Here is a 17,752-nt window from a genome sequence, read left to right on the forward strand (position 1 = left end):
TGGGCGGCAGAAGTGCAGTGGTCACAACAACAGGTGCTGATGACTGACGTGGGTCTGGACCATTGGTCATCAGGATTGGCCTGGAGGACTGGCCGGTCCTCCGACAATCACGGAGAGCACAGTCTGAACTCTTCCCCCTCCTGTGTGTCTTCTTTGTGCTGAAGATCCCAGTTACTCAGGAGGTGCAATTGAAATATATATAATATATAGGCATAATTAATATATATGGGTCTATATAATATTGACTCACCTGATAAAGGAACATTGTTCTGAAAGTTCATGATTCCAAATAAACCTGTTGGACTTTATCTTGGTGTTGTGAGACTTCGTACTGTACCCACCTCAGTCCAGTGCCAGCATCTCTGCATCATATGTGATATATATTTGCAAATTATCAAATTGCAGCTTTACTTACAATTTTTTTTTTAGAAGATAAATTATGTATAGGATTTGTGGAGAAAATTAATTGCGATTTGGAAATTGATTTGATTTATTATTGTCACGTACTATACAGTGAAAAGTATTGTTTCTTGTACACTATACAGACAAGGCATACAGTTCGTAGAGAAGGAAAGGAGGGAATGCAGAATGTAGTGTTACAGTCATAGCTAGGGTGTAGAGAAAGGTCAACTTAATGCAAGGTAAGTCCATTCAAAAGTCTGACAGCAGCAGGCAAGAAGCTGTTCTTGAGTCGGTTGGTACGTGACCTCAAACTTTTGTATCTGTTTCCCGATGGAGGAACGTGGAAGAGAGAATGTCCGGGGTGCGTGGGGCCCTTGATTATGCTGGCTGCTTAGCTGCGGCAGTGGGAAGTGTAGACAGAGTCAAGGGATGGGAGACTGGTTTGCGTGATGGATTGGGCTACGTTCACGACCCTTTGTAGTTTCTTGCGGTCTTGGACACAGCAGGAACCATACCAAGCTGTGGTACGACCAGAAAAATGCTTTCTATGGTGCATCCGTGATATTAGAGTGCCTTTAAGAAGTCTTTTTTAAAAAAAACATGCTCTCTGTAGCAAAAGCTTAGACGCTGTCATTGTTGGGTGGAGAAAAAAAAAACCAGTGGGCAGGTCGGGTGACATATTTTCACTTTCAGTCTCAGTTTGTGAAAAATCACATTCTGGCCCCACCCGCCCCAACCCCATAGTTTCCCTACTAAGCCCATCCCGACATCCCCCTAATGCTAAGGAGCAATTTAGCATGGCCAATCAACCTAACCCACACATTTTGTGATAATGAGAGGAAACCAGAGTACCTGGAGGAAACCCACGCAGACATGGGGAGAACATGCAAACTCCACACAGACTGTGATTAAAGCAGGGAATCGAACCCTGGCGCTGTGAGGCAGCAGTGCCGCTGTGCTGCTGAAGATTCTGGGCTGAGGAAAAGGGGCAGAATAGTGAAGGATGTGTTCTAAACTGGAAGTGGGGAAGGAAGGAGTAGGTTCCTGCAGGACAGTCGGGTTTGTTGGGGAGGCGGAGGGGGGACGGGTGGAGAAAGACACAATAATTGCCTGCTCTGAGTTTCCATCCTGTACTTTGCAGTGGTGATTTTTGTGGACTCTTGTTGCAGGGCATCAGAAGAGGAGGAATTGTGGCTGGAAACTCAAAGCAAAGACCACACCAAGAGCCACTTGGTTCATCAGGACTTGAATATCATTGGCCTTTTGAGTGTGAAGGAAAAATCCTTGTCTGTGAGAAAAGATCCCTCCTTTCCTGACCCGAGACTGTGCGTGTCCAAGGCAGAGGGCTTTCTGCGCATGTGCGGCAGAGAGCCCACCCCCCTGATCTGTGTGCTGAGGTATTGACCAATGGGAAGAGTTGAAGGACCAGAAGGACTCTGGTCCTCCAGCCAATCAGGCTTTGTACAGAAACACACACCTGAGTGAGAGTATTTCAGTGCGCTGAGTGTGGAAAGAGCTTTCACCAGTTACACAGCCTGAAAATACATCGCAGCATTCACAGAGGAGAGAGACTGTATCCGTGTTCAGTGTGAGATTTAACTGCTACAGGGGCACCCGCACCATGGAGAAACCGTGGACATGTGGGGACTGTGGGAAGGGATTCCGGTTCCCCTCCCAGCTGGAAATCCATCGACGCAGCCACACCGGGGAGAGACCCTTCTCCTGCCCTGTGTGCGGCAAGAGGTTCCGCGACTCGTCCACCCTGCAGACCCACCGGCGAATCCACTCGGGGCAGAGGCCGTTCACCTGCTCCGAGTGCGGGAAGGGCTTCACCGAGTCAGCCACCCTCCGGAAGCACCGTCGCGTCCACACCGGGGAGCAGCCGTTCGCCTGCTCCGCCTGCGGGAAGCGATTCACTCAGTCCTCCAACCTGCGGACGCACCAGCGACTCCACACCGGGGAGAGGCCCTTCGTCTGCTCCGGGTGCGGGAAGGGCTTCACTCAGCTGTCCAGCCTGCTGAAGCACCATGCCAGTCACGCCAGTGAGAGATCCTTTAAATGCGCCGACTGTGGCGGCAGCTTTCAAAGCTTCCGGGTCCTGATGTCCCACCAGCGAGTCCACACCGACGAGAGGCCGTTCAGCTGCTCTCACTGCTCAAAGCGATTCAGAACGTCGTTCAACCTGCTGACGCACCAGCGAGTTCACACCGGGGAGAGACCGTTCACCTGCTCGGTGTGTGGGAAGAGATTCACTCAGTCGCAACACGTTCGGAGACACCAGCGGGTTCACACAGGAGAGAAACCGTTCACCTGCCCCGTGTGCGACAAGGGATTCACTCAGTCATCCAGCCTGCAGACACACCAGCGAGTCCACAATTGACCTTATCAGTTGGACTGTACATAGGAATTAGGAGAAATAGGCAAATTCAGCCCTTTTGAGCCTGTTCCGCCATTCAATCAGATCATGGCTGATCTCTCCCTGGTCTCAAATTCACTTCCCTACCTTTGTTGCAAAGTTGAGTTTGTGAAGTTGGAATTTGATGTTGATAAAGATGTAAAAAATTGTAAAAATGTTAGAGGGGAGAAAAAAAACCCCTTTAAAAGTTTTGTTTCAGGACTTGGAAGTTTAAAATGCAAAGTACATACAGAGTCCAAGCTGAAACATTTGTCTGAAAAAGTCAAGCAATAGCCTTGACAATACAACCTGTTTTTTTTTTAATTGAGCCCCAATCAGTTTAAATTTGAATTTAAATGGGGTTGACGACATCAGACCAATCCTATTGTAGGAAAATTGATAGGTCATCACAGGTGTAAAAGAGAGTGAAGGGGGGAAAAAAACAGGAGAGGATCTGAAGAACCACCACCTCGAGAGTGAGACAGTGGCTCTCAACTCTGCCAGCTTCAGATATCTCTTGGAGCACGCTCCGTCTAACTTGCGAAAGGTACCAAATCAGAAAAAACTTAGAGGAATCCACAGAGGAACTCCAAAAGATTCCAAAAGCCACAAAACCTGGTTGTATTTCTGAGATTGACTTGATATGATTATATATTTTTTGGTTAATGAATGAGTATTGTAATTATTCGAACAGCATTCCATTGGAATCTTATTTTATTTAATACATTATTCAGTATATTCAGAAAACCAGCATGCAGGTACAGCAGATAATGAACAAAGTGAATGTTGGCATTTATAGCTAAAGGAATAGAATATAAAGGTAAGGAAGTATTGCTGCAACTATACAAGGCATTGGTGAGACCGCACCTGGAGTATTGTGCACACTTTTAGTCTCCTTATTTGAGGAAAGATGGCATTGAAGGCAGTTCAGAGAAGGTTCGCTAGATTGATTCCAGAGATGAGGGGTTTGTCATATAAAGCGAACAGTTTAGGCCGATACTGTCTGGAATTTAGAAGAATGAAGGGAGATCAAATTGAGGTATTCAAGATGATAAAAGGTATGGATAAAGTAGACGTGGAGCAGATGCTTCCACTGGTGGGGCATTCTAGGATGAGAGGTCATAGTCTTAGGATAAAGGGTAGCAAATTTAAAACAGAGTTGAGGGGAAATTACTTCACTCAAAGCATTGTAATCTGTGGAATTTGCTAACCCAAAGTGTGGTGGATGCTGGGATTTAAGGAGGAGTTAGACAGACTTTTAATTGGTAATGGGTTGATAGGGGAGGAGGCAGAAAAATAGGGATGAGGACCATATCAGCCTTGATCAAATGGCAGAGTAGACTCGATGGGCTGAATGGCCTAATTCTGATACTGTATCTTATGAACTTATGTTCCTTGTTTAGTTAAAATTCCCGGTTAGTTAAATAAATGTGTTCATTTTAAAGTGAGTGTCGGGTATTTCTGTTAGTTAACTGCTAAACGTCACTGAAGGACAGTTCACACCTTCCCAATCACTTTTAGCAAATTAAGAGGTGAGATATTCCTCTTTGGGGAATTCAACATTACATCTTAAAGGGGGCCAATCTCCTCATCATAATGCCTGTTCCCCATAATCCCTCTTTCCCTTTTTTAAATTAGAAATATGTTTATCTCCCTCTTAAAACCATTCAACAATTCAGATTCTACTGCGCTATGGAGCAGCGAGATCCACCAATTCACCACCCTCTGTGTTTCTCTTCATCTCAATTTTAAATCTACTGCTTCTCAACCTCTACCTGACCTCTTGTTCTAGATTGCCCCATAAGAGGAAACATTTGGTCTACATTTACTCTGTCGAATGTTTAAAATTTTATATACCTCGATCAGATCCCCTCTCATCCTGCTAAGCTCCAGTGAGTACAAGTCCAAACTGTTTCTCTCCTCAAATGTCAACCCCTTTATCCCTGGAATCAATCTAGTGAACCTCCTCTGAATCAGCTCCAATGGCAGGGTGCTCGCTTAGCATGCGAGAGGTAGTGGGATCGATGCCCACAATTTCCACTTTCATTGGGGTGCCATAGTGGTTAGCACTGCTGCCTCAGAGCGCCAGAGACCCGAATTCGATTCCCGGCTTGGGTCACTGTCTGTGTGGGGTCTGCACATTCTACCCGTACCTGTGCGGGTTTCCTCCAGGCGCTCCGGTTTCCTCCCACAGTCTAAAACATGCGGGTTAGGTGGATTGGCCATGCCAAATTGCCCCTTAGTGTCAGGGTGCTAGCAAGAGTAAATGCATGCGGTTATGAGGATAGGGCCTGGGTGGGATTGTGGGCAGTGCATACTCAATGGGCCAAATGGCCTCCTTCTGCAGCGTAGGAATTCTGTGAATCTATGAACTGTTCCAATGCTACCGCGTTCTTCCTCAAATGAGGAGACCAAAACTGGACAAACTATTCCAGATGTGGCCTCACCAACAACCTGTACAATTGCAACAACACTTCTCTACTTTTATACTCCAGTCACTTTGCAATAAATGCCAACATTACATTTGCCTTTTTTTTATCAGAAGGCGGCAAGCAGTTAGCACTGCTGCCTCACAGCGCCAGGGACCCAGGTTTGATTTCCGGCTTGAGTCACTGTCTGTGTGTGGTTTGCACATTCTCCCTGTGTGTCTGCGTGGGTTTCCTCCGGTTTGCTCCCATAGTCCGAAAGATGTATCGGTTAGGTGCTGTGCTAAATGCCCCCGCGGTGTATCCGAACAGGCGCACCCGAGTGTGGCGACTAGGGGATTTTCAAAGTAACTTCATTGCAGTGTTAATGTAAGCCTATTTGTGACCAATAAATAAACTTAACCTTTTCACATCCTGTACCTGCGTAACGATTCTGCAGTTATTGCTGCTGTTAATCACTCCCAGGACTGAACCATGTTCATTCTGACAGTTGGAGCCGGTTTCTGCTGTTAATAATCCCTGTAACTGGGCTGGAGGTTAACATTCTGATAAATGCCAAATAAATCAGTAGTGTTTCAACAATCAATGTGCCAATTCGTCGTCGTCTCAAAGACAAGAACTTACATATAACTCATTGCCACTACCGCTATGAGGCTATAACAAAATAATGTGGAATCCTTGGCTTTATTAACGGAGGCTTGGGACACAAAAATATACACATGAATGCAATGAGGATGGTCAGTTTTCATATATTATCACGTGTTAGTTTACAGTGAAAAGTATTGTTTCTTGCGCACTATACAGCCAAAACATACCACTCATAGAGTACATAAGGAAAGGAAAGCGTGCAGAATGTAGTGTTACAGTCATAGCTGGAGTAAAGAGAAAGATCAGCTTAACATGTGGTAGGTCCATTCAAGAGTCTGACGGCAGCAGGAGGAAACTGTTCTTGAGGTGGCTGATGTGTGACCTCAGACTTTTGTATCTTTGGTGGAAGAGAGTATTTCCGGGGTGCGTGGGGTCCTGAATTATGCTGGCTGCATTTCCAAGGCAGTGGGAAGTGTAGACAGAGTCAATGGGTGGGAGGCTGGTTTGAGTGATTGACTGGGCTTCGTTCATGACCCTTTGTAATTTCTTGCATTCTTGGGCAAAGCAGGAGCCCATACCAAGCTGTGATACAACCAGAAAGAATGCTTTCTATGGTGCATCTGTAAAGGTTGGTGAGAGTCGTAGCTGACAAGTCAAATTCCCTTGGTCTTCTGAGAAAGTAGAGGCATTACATCGAACATAGAACACTACAGCACAAACAGGCCCTTCAGCCCACAAGTTGCGCCGATCACATCTATACCTACCAAGCCATAGAACTATCTGTAACTTCCAATGCCATTAGATGGCATTATGGCACACTCCTGACGTCTCCTCTGTACCTGCTCCCCAGCACCTTAAACCTGTGTCCTCTCGTAGCGACCATTTCAGCTCTGGGAAATAGCCTCCGAGAATCCACCCTATCTATAACTCTCAACATCTTATAAACCTCTATCAGGTCACCTCTCAGCCTTCGTCTCTCCAGGGAGAGGAGACCTACCTCCCTCAACCTATCTTCATAAGGCATGCCTCCCAATCCAGGCAACATCCTTGTAAATCTCCTCTGCACTCTCTCAATAGCTTCCACATCCTTCTTGTAGTGAGGCGACCAGAACTGAGCACAGTACTCCAAGTGGGGCCTGACAAGGGTCTTATAAAGTTGCAGCATTACCTCCCGACTCCTAAACTCAATCCCTCGATTAATGAAGGCTAGCACACCATACACCTTCTTCGAGTCGATGACCATCTCCTTTGTTTCGTTGACATTAAGGGAGAGATTATTGTTGCCGCACCAGTTCACCAGATTCTCTATCTCATTCTTGTATTCTGTCTCGTCATTGTTTGAGATCTGATTCGCTACAGCGGTGTCATCAGCAAACTTGAAAATCGAATTAGAGGGGAATTTAGCTGCACAGTCATAGCTGTATAAGGAGTACAGTAGGGGGTTGAGAACACAGCCTTGTGGGGCACCACGAAGATGATTGTGGAGGAGGTGTTGTTGCCTATCCTTGCCTGATTGTGGCCTGTGGGTTCGGAAATTCAGGATCCAGTTGCAGAGAGAGAGGTGCTGAGGCCCAGGCCACAGAGTTTGGAGATGAGTTTCCTGGGAATAATGGTGTTGGAGATTGGGCTATAGTCAACAAGTAGGAGTATGACATAGGTGTCCTTGTTTTCTAGGTGTTCCAGTGTTGAGTGCAGGGCCAGGGAGACGGTGTCTGCTGTCGACCAGTTGCAGTGATAGGCAAACTGTGGTGGATCCAGGTAGTCTGGGAGGCTGGAATTGATTCATGCCATGACAAGCCTTTCGAAGCACTTCATAATGATGGACGTCAGAGCATCCAGTCAATAGTCATTAAAGCACGCTGCTTGGTTTTTCTTAGTTATCAGGATAATAGTCGTCTTCTTGAAGCAAATAGGGACCTCAGATTGTTGTAAAGAGAGGTTGAAGGTGTCTGTGAATCCCTCCGCCAGCTGATCTGCAAAGGATCTGAGTGCTCGGCCGGGTATCCCATCCGGGCCAGTTGCTTTCCATGGGTTGACCTTCGAGAAAGCTGCTTTGACATCTGCGACGGTGACTTGATAGAGGTCTACAAAATTATGAGAGGCATAGATAGGTTGGATAGTCAGAGGCTTTTTCCCAGAATGGAAGTGTCAATTACAAGGGGGCACAGGTTCAAGCTGAGAAAGGCGGGGGAAGGTTTAAGGGAGCTGTGCGGGGAAAGGTTTTCACACAGAGGGTGCCTGGAATGTGCTGCCGGAGGTGGTGGAAGCAGACAGCAACATTTAAGAGGCATCTGGATGGGTACGTGAATAGAGAGGGAATAGAGGGGTAGGGACCGAGTAAGGACAGAAAGTTTTTTTTCGGAGTTTAGTTAGGGCATCATGATCAGCACAGGCTCGGAGGACCGAGGGCCTGTTTCTTTGTTCTTGTCTTTTCATTATGGCTGTGAAGGTCAAAAGTCCACAGCAACATGTTTGAAGCAATTTATTATTGATCGGATAGGTTATAAACAGCTCGCAGAGCCCAGGCAGGTAAACGAGAGAAGGGTGCAGATCCTGCCCTCATCCAGCTGAATGGTGGAACTCCGTTTGATGGGGCCTCCTCCTGTTCCAACATTTCAACTTGACAGGATGAAAAGGACAAAAGGGACTTGGGAGTCCTGGTTCAGGATTTTCTTCAGGTGTCGAGTTTGCACATTCTGCGCCACCCCCGCTCCCCCCCCCGCCCCCCATGTCTGCGTGGGTATCCTCTGGGTGCTCCGGCTTCTTTCCACAGTCCAAAGATGTGCATGTTAGATGCATTGTCCATGATAAATTGCCCTTTAGTGTCAGGGGAATTAACAGGGTAAATACATGGTTTGCGGGGATAGGGCCTGCGTGGGGCTGTGGTCGGTGCAGACTTGATGGACCGAATGGCCTCCCCCTGCACTTGTGGGGACTCTATGAACTGAGATGAGGAGCAATTTCTTCAGCCAGGGGGTGCAATAGAAGGCTGCGGAGGCCAGGTCATTGAGTGTATTTAAGACAGAGATAGATTGATTCTCTCACCAGAACCTAAGGTTATGGGGAAAAAGCAGGAGAAAGGTGTTGAGAAACTTATCAGCCATGATCAAATGGTGGAGCAGACGCGATAGACCAAATGGTCTCTATTATTCCTTCGTGGGACATGGGTGTCGATGGTTTGCCAGCATTTATTGCCCATCCCTACTTGCCCCTGGAAGGCAGATGAGAGTCAACCACATTTCTATAGCTCTGGAGTTACATGTAGGCCAGACCAGGTAAGGATGGCAGATTTCCTTCTCTAAAGGATGTTAGTGAACCAGATGGGTTTTTCCGACAATCGTTTTCATGGTCGTCATTAAACATTTCATTCCAAATTTTTTTTATTGAGTTCAAATTCTACCATCTGCCCTGGCGGGATTCAAACCTGGGTCCCCAGTACATTAGTAGTGTTTCTGGATTAATAATCTAGCAATAATACTATTACTATCCTCCGTTAGTAATAATACTATCCTTATTAGTATCCTTATTAGTAATAATACTAATACTATCCTCCGTGGATAGGTTTATGGACGAAAAGGGATTGGTTTAGGTTAGTGGGTCATTGTTTTTTAACTGGTCGGCGCAACATCGTGGGCCGAAGGGCCTGTTCTGCGCTGTAATGTTCTATGTTCTATTAGTTCATTGCTTCCCCATTAGTCTGCTCCTATATCTTATGGTCTTACGGAAATGCACTCCCAGTTACAAAAGGGGTGTGTATGGCCACAGCTGTCGGCCATACACACTATCTGTAACTGTAACACTACATTCTGCACCCTCTCCTTTCCTTCTTCTCTATGTACTCTATGAACGGTATGGTTTGTCTGTACAGCATGCAAGAAACAATGCTTTCTGCTGTATCCCAATGCATGTCACAATGATGAACCAAATTCTGTTAAGGAGTTCTATTTCACCATCTGCCTTGGTGATATAGACCCCCACTGTGGAACCCCGGTGTCTGAATCAAATTGAGTTGATTTATCAAGGTCCTGGTGAATCGAGTGACCCTCCCTGATCTCTGCCTGACGTTTGCCTTGAGCTTCTCCCGGCTGCAAGTCTTCCCCTTCCTCTGAAGAACAGTCAGAGAATTCACATTAGACTTTTCCAGTTTCTACACAATGTCCCCTCCTCCGCCAACCCTTCAGAAACTAGCAAGCCACCCGATCCCACAACCCAATCTGTGACGCTTTACGCCCCTCCTCTCACCTGATGTCTCTATCGCCTGCTGCGGTAAAGGACTTCACAGATACACTCTCCCCCAGAAAAATTCCTCCTCACCTCTGTCCTCAAGATCCTGCCCTCATCCCGCTGAATGGTGGAACTCCGTTTGTTGGGGCCTCCTCCTGTTCCAACATTTCAACTTGACAGGATGAAAAGGACAAAAGGGACTTGGGAGTCCTGGTTCAGGATTCTCTTCAGGTGTAGAGTTTGCACATTCTACCCCTCCCCCCCCCCATCTGCGTGGGTATCCTCTGGGTGCTCCGGCTTCTTTCCACAGTCCAAAGATGTGCATGTTAGATGGATTGTCCATGATAAATTGCCCTTTAGCGTCAGGGGAATTAACAGGATAAATCCCTGGGGATTACACCCTGCGATCCTGGACTCTCCCACGAGGGGAAACAACCTCTCACTGTCGACCCCTGTCAAGCGGGATTATCAAGCGAGATTTTAAGAAGTGGAAAAATAAAAATCAGAACATAAGTCATTAAAAACACCTCAGCCGTGTTAAAAATGGGTTAGGGGGATTAGCAGGGTAAAAACGTGGGGTTGCGGGGATATGGCCTGGGCGCGACTGTTGTCAATGCAGACTCGATGGGAAGAATGGCCTCCTTCTACTTGGTAGGAATCTATGAAACAGACCTTCTAATTAAGTCCTAACATGATGTCAGTTATCCAATAGAAGTCACTGATTTATAAAAGGGTTACAGGTGACACGACGTTAATGGATAATTGTATGTGGAGTTGGATCAAAGAAATAAAGGTAGTTTATGAAGAAGCAGAATTCGTGTCTCCTTCACTGAACTGCAACTGAGAGGCTCCAACAAGCCCTGCAAATAGCGGCCGGCTCCCCTATGCCGGGAGTCACCTGTGGGCTCACTGAACAAAACACAAAATCAGCCCAGGAAACAGGCCCTTCAGCCCAACGAGCCCGCGCCGCCATCTCAACACCACCAGTCCACCTCTCTACCCACGACCCCTGTCTAATGTTTTATGGCCATCCAGATTGAGGGAAACTGATTTAGGGACAATTTATTCCTGCCAATCAGCCTAACAGCACATCTTTGGGGTGTGGGAGGAAACCAGAGCACCCGGAGGAAACCCACGCAAGCACGGGGAGAATGCGCAAACTTCCACAGACACCGGCCCAAATCCATGTGCCTGCACAGCAATCAGCGATAGTCACTGAGCTGTCATCTTGCCCAGTATCTTGTCCAGTTTAGGCACACACTAACGACATGAAGCACTAGGCCAATCTCGAACAACCAAGAGCAGCCCCAGTACGACCCATCGCATGTATGCCCCTCGTTGGACACGAGGTGGACCGACTTAAAACCAGATTGGAGGACTGGCTGAATCCCTTCCCGCACACGGGGCAGGTAAAGACCTGTCCCCCACCCCTGGTGTAAACCGGCTGGTGGGTCTGCAAGGCGGATGAGGCGCGGAACTGCTTGGCGCAGCGGGAGCAGCCAAAGGGCCTCTCTGCTCTGTGGATCCGCCTGCCAATGGACCCCCAAGGTGTTTTGCGCCCTTGAAGCTGCCCCCCCCCCCCCCCCCCCCCCCCCCGCAGTCAGGGCACTGGAAAGGCCTCCTGTCGGCTGGAGGGTTCCCCCAGCGCGCCGGCGGCTTGGAGGCCCCCCGCTGCCACGTGACCACCCACTCCCCCCCCCCCCACCCCCCCCTCCCCGCCTGTGCCTCAGCAGATTGGAGAACTGGGTGAAGCCCTTGCCACACTTGGGGCAGGAGAATGGCCTCTTCCCCCGTGCGGACCTGCTGGTGCGCCAACAGGTTGGACAAGCAGGTGAACTCTTTGCCGCACACACCGCAGGCGAACGGACGCTCCCTGGTCCGGACCCGCCGGTGTCTCTGCAGGGTGGACGCCCCTCTGAACCCCTTCCCACACTTGGCGCAGGTGAACGGCCGCTCCCCAGTGTAAGCATGGCGGTGAATCTCCAGCTCGGACGGGCAATTGAATCCCTTCCCACAGTTTCTCCAGAGCGTCCTCGTGACCCTCTAGGTTCGATGATCAGTTGATCATCTGGACACAGAACATGGATGCAGTCTTACCCCGCTGTGAGCGCTGCGATGTACTTTCAGGCTGTGTAACTGGTTAAAGTTCTCCCCGCACAGTGCCCTTGAACTGTGTGTGTGTGTGTGTGTGTGTGTGTGTGTGTGGTGTGCCAACAGGTTGGACAAGCAGGTGGACTCTTTGCCGCACACACCGCAGGTGAACGGACTCTCCCTGGTGTGTGTGTGTGTGTGTGTGTGTGTGTGAGAGAGACAGAGTGTGTATGTCCCTCGGTGCTTTTCTGGTCACGCCGATGCTCGGAATCTTTTCCCACACACGAACGTTTCTCCTTCCACGCAAAAAGGCTGCCAGTTTTGAGGCCCTGGCGAATCGAGTGACCCTCCCAGACCTTGGCCTGACGTTTGCTTTGAGCTTGTCCCGGCTGCAAGCCTTCCCCTCCCTGCGAAGGAGAGTCGAGAGAATTCACATCAGACCGTTCTAGTTTCTACACGACGTTCCCTCGGCCTTCGGAAACCAGCAAGCCATCCCCCCGCCCCACAACCCACTCTGTGACGCTTGACGTCCCTCCTCTAACCCAACGCCCCTGTGGTAAAGAATTGCACATGTTCACTACCCTCCTCATTTCAGTCTTCAATGGGCGAGCCCTGTAATCTAATAGTTTTAAGTTTAAGTTTTTTTTAAGTTTATTTATTATTGTCACCAGCAGGCATACATAGAAATGTGGAAACCGGAAGCAGGAGCTGGCCATTCTGCCCTTCTAGCCTGCTCGACCATTCATTTTGATCACGGCTGATCATTGAATTCAATATCTTGATCCCCCCTTCCTTCCATTTCCCTTGATCCCTTTATCCTCAAGAGCTATATCCAATTTCGTCCTAAAGTCAGACGCTTTGCTCTTGATTACTTTCTGCGGTAGCAAATTCCACACATTCACCACCCTCTGGGTGAAGAAATTTCTCACCTCAGTTCTAAAAGGTTTACCCCTTATCCTTAAACTATGACCCATAGTTCTGGACTCCCTGTTATCGGCAACATTCTTTCTGAATCTGCCCTAACTAACTCTATTAGAATTTTATATTACATTAACACTGCAATCAAGTTACTGTGAAAATCCCCTCGCCGCCACACCTCAGCGCCTATTCGGGTACAACTGATGGAGAATTTAGCATGGCGAATGCACCTCATCAGCACGTTTTTGGACTTTGGGAGGAAACCAGAGCACCCGGAAGAAACCCACACGGGTTAGGAGAGGACGTGAAGACCCAAGCCAGGAATCGAAGCCGGGTCCCTGGTGCTATGAGGCAGCAGTACTAGCCGCTCTGCTAACTGTGCCGCCCCAGCCAGCGATGCCCACATCCTGTAAGTGAATTTAAAAAAAGAATAATCCTGCCTTTTGCACCATCCCAGAATCTTTCGGAGTCCCTCTCATCCACCACAACCAACTTTGCTGAAACGTCCAGAAATAATAACCAATTGCACTTGCAAAGCGAAAAGGTCAGAATTCCTGGTCCAAATCACAATTAACTTCCTCCACAAATGCTAAAGCACAATTGCACTCTGTTTAAAATAATTCAGCACTGTTAATCATGTAAAACAATTAGACATAAGTCAGTCACTCCCACTCTTCCCCAGTTGCACCACCTCAGTGCCTGGGATCTTCTAGGCAAAGCAGACACCTTGGCATTGCACCCATCTGGTGGGCGGAGGGGAAACATCCAGTCTTCGCCATCTCTGATTGGCAGGAGGACCATGCGGTCCTCCAGGAATAAGTCGGATGGTCATTGGTCCAGAGGCCCGTCAGTCAACCGCGCACCCTCTATGATGCAATTGGCTCTTATGATGTGGAGATGCTGGCGTTGGACTGGGGTGAAGACAGTAAGAAGTCTCACAACACCAGGTTAAAGTCCAACAGGTTTATTTGGTAGCACAAGCCACTAGCTTTGGAGCACTGCTCCTTCGTCAGGTGAGTGGGAGTTCTGATCACAAACAGGGCGTATAAAGACACAAACCCAATTTACATGAATAATGATTGGAATGTGAGTCTTTACAGCTAATCAAGGTGCAGACAATGTGAGTGGAGAGAGCATTAAGCACAAGTTAAAGAGATGTGTATTGTCTCCAGACAGGACAGTTAGTGAGATTTTGCAAGTCCAGGCAAGTCGTGGGGGTTACAGATACTGTGACATGAACCTAAGATCCCGGTTGAGGCCGTCCTCATGTGTGCAGAACTTGGCTATTAGTCTCTGCTCACCGACTCTGCGCCGTCGTGTGTCGTGAAGGCCGCCTTGGAGAACGCTTACCCGAAGATCAGAGGCCGAATGCCCGTGATCACTGAAGTGTTCGCCAACATGAAGGGAACAGTCTTGCCTGATGATTGTCGAGCGGTGTTCATTCATCCGTTGTCGTATCTCTGCATGGTCTCCCCAGTGTACCATGCCTCGGGACATCCTTTCCTGCAGCGTATCAGGTAGACAACATTGGCCGAGTTGTAAGAACATGTACCGTGTACCTGGTGAATGGTGTTCTCACGTGAGATGATGGCATCCATGTCGATGATCCGGCACATCTTGCAGAGGTTGCTGTGGCAGGGTTGTGTGGTGTTGTGGTCTTTTTGGGGTGGACGACAAGAGATAAAGGGATCTTTTGATTTAAAATGACTGATTAAACACTCTTTATTAAACCCCTCCCACAGCTGTGGCCCACGGACAAGCGGCATCAGGGCTGCCGGCAAAGGTTACCATGGAAACTGGCTGCCACCTTGGGGATGAGAGGCAGGCAGATCAAGATGCATGTTCAGAACTTCCATCCACCTGATGAAGGAACAGCCAGTTCTGAAAGCTAGTGGTGTTTGCTACAAATAAACCTGAATTAGGTGCATTTGCCATGCTAAATTCTCCATCAGTGTACCCGAATAGGCACTGAGGTGTGGCGGCGAGGGGATTTTCACAGTAATTTGATTGCAGTGTTAATGCAATATAAAATTCCTCTAAAATTCTAATAGGGTTAGATAGGGTAGATTCAGAAAGAATGTTGCCGATGACGGGGTGTCCAGAACTAGGGGTCATAGTTTGAGGATAAGGGGTAAACCTTTTAGAACTGAAGTGAGGAGAAATTTCTTCACCCAGAGGGTGGTGAATGTGTGAAATTTGCTACCACAGAATATAGTTGAGACCAAAGCGTTGTCTGATTTCAAGACAAAATTAGATATGGCTCTTGAAGATAAAGTGATCAAAGGAAATGGAAGGAAGGGGGGATCAAGATATTTGACCTGGTGTTGTGAGACTTCTTACTGTGTTCACCCCAGTCCAATGTCAGCATCTCCACATCATGGCCAATTTTGGTCCCAGTGCCCAGGAGAGACCATCTTTGCCTCCAACTGAGTCCATTCTGACTCTGCATAAAACACGCTCACTTTTCTCAACATTTACCACCCCCCCCTCACTCATTCCCTATGTAGGGCAGTTTTCTGATGAAATTCTTGTCTCTCTTCACCGAGGCTACCTGGCCTACAGAAAAAAAATAGCAATGCCAAACACAGACTGGGCAATCGCTTTGCAGAACATCTTTCGTCTGTCTGCCATCAGGGCCCAGACTTTCCTGTCGCTTGCCACTTCAACACATCACCCTGCTCTCTGTCCACATGTCCATTCTTGGCCTTTTGCAATGTTTTAACAAACCCCAATGCAAACTGGAGGAACAGCACCTCATCTTCTGATGGGGTACTTCCGGACTGAACATTGAGTTTAGCAACTTCAGAGCATGAAGTCGTGTGTCGTGAAGGCCGCCTTGGAGAACGCTTACCCGAAGATCAGAGGCCGAATGTCCTTAGCCGCTGAAGTGTCCCCCAACAGGAAGAGAACAATCTTGCCTGGTGATTGTCGAGCGGTGTTCATTTATTCATCCGTTGTCATAGCGTCTGCATGGTCTTCCCACCTTCATCCCATGTCCTTATATTTTATTTCTTCTTTTCATTTCATTCATCCATTTTTACCACCGTCATTCTCATTTCCATTTTTCCACTTCTCCGCTCTCACTCTCTCCATCTCGTCTCCAAACCTTCCCCCTCTCCCCTTTCAGAGCGCTGCCACGTTCCCCCTGCAGTCCCTTAACACTCTGTAGCCCTGTTCTTCCATTCCCTCATTCTGATCACTTAATGAATGTGTTTAGCACCTTTTCCAGCCTTCTTTATCATCATTCACATTTCCTTTGTCCAATTACTACCGCCCCTCCACCCTCATTGTATAAATCTTGTTTGATTTTCCTTACTCAAAGCTCTGACGAAGGGTCAGACATGAAAAGTTGGCTCTAATCTGTCCACAGACGCTGTAAGACCTGCTGAGATTTTACCATTTTTGACAGCACAAGATCATTCAGCCCCCTCCCCCTGTCTCTGGCCTTCCTTTTGGGTCATGGCTAACACACGTCAGTCTGCTTTGAAGGGGGGATAACGATGGTTGGGGGAGTAGTGGCGTGACGGTTACCACTTCACACTTCCTCAGAAAAGTAGCCAGCATGGATCACTGCCCATGCGAAGTCTGCATGTTCTCCTCATGTCTGCGTGGGTTTCCTCTCGGTGCTCCGGTTTCCTCTCTCAGTCCGAAAGACGTGCTGGTTAGGTGCATTTGCCATGCCAAATTTTCCCTGGGTGTACCCGAACAGGTGCCAGAGTGTGGCAACAAGGGGATTTTAACAGTAACTTCATTGCAGCGTTATTGTCAGCCTACTTGTGGCACTAACAAAGCAAACTAAACAAAGACAAACTTTCTTCAACCTTCTTCCGTCCGGAAAAAGATACAAAGGTCTAAGGTCACATACCAACTGACTCAAGAACAGCTTCTTCCCTGCTGCCATCAGACTTTAGAATGGATCTACCTTATATTAAGCTGATCTTTCTCTACAGTCTAGCTATGACTGCAGCACTATATACTGCACCCTCTCCTTTCCTTCTCCTCTATGTACGCTATGAATGGTAAGCTTTTGCCTGTGTGAGAAACAATACTTTTCACTGTATCCCAATACATGTGACATGGGGGCAGACAATGGCCTCATGGTACTGGACCATTCATCTAGAAACTCAGCTAATGTCCTGGGGACCCGGATTCAAATCCCGCCAAGGCAGATGGTGAAATTTGAATTCAGTTAAAACTCTCTGGAAGCAAGAATCTACTGATGACCATTGTCTATTGTCAGAAAAACCCATCTGGTCCCTTTAGGGAAGGAAATCTGCCGTCCTTACCTGGTCTGGCCTGCAGAGCCACAGCAATGTGGTTGACTCTCAACTGCCCTCTGAAATGGCTGGGTAATGTTCTCAGTTCAAGGGCAACTAAGATGGGCAATAAATGCTGGCCCAGCCAGCAAAGCCCACGTCCCATGAATGAATGAATAAATAAAAAATCAATTCAAATCAAACCTCACAGGAGTGACCACTCGGAGGTCTTGGGGGCTAATGCCATGGGCTCAAATCCCCATCAGGGCCTACGCCTGGCAAGCCGTTCTGTTCCTGGGCAATAAGGACTGGCCTTGCCAGCGATGCCCACATCCCCTGAAGGAATGAGACTGGACCCCTTCAAGGTCTTTTCTCATTTCATAGCCCCTTCATCCCATGAAATCAACCTTCTCCAAACTGCTTTTAAAGTTGCTATTGTGCCTGCCTCAACC

At 47.9% G+C, this 17,752-nt stretch overlaps 1 protein-coding gene across 1 annotated transcript in view; it reads left to right on the forward strand.

Moving 5' to 3' along the window:
* Positions 1 to 4,025, forward strand: part of LOC145335620 (uncharacterized) — a 72,722-nt gene extending 68,697 nt beyond the window's left edge. The window contains exon 3 of the mRNA XM_080181425.1: positions 2,101 to 4,025. Within this exon, the coding sequence (XP_080037551.1) occupies positions 2,101 to 2,782 (682 nt within the window). The 3' untranslated portion in view covers positions 2,783 to 4,025. The remainder of the gene's footprint in view (positions 1 to 2,100) is intronic.
* The last annotated feature ends 13,727 nt before the right edge of the window (positions 4,026 to 17,752 follow it).

Source organism: Carcharhinus amblyrhynchos, unplaced genomic scaffold (genome assembly GCF_965287045.1).
Source record: "Carcharhinus amblyrhynchos unplaced genomic scaffold, sCarAmb.v2.hapA scaffold_39, whole genome shotgun sequence".
NCBI classification, from domain to species: Eukaryota; Metazoa; Chordata; class Chondrichthyes; order Carcharhiniformes; family Carcharhinidae; genus Carcharhinus; species Carcharhinus amblyrhynchos.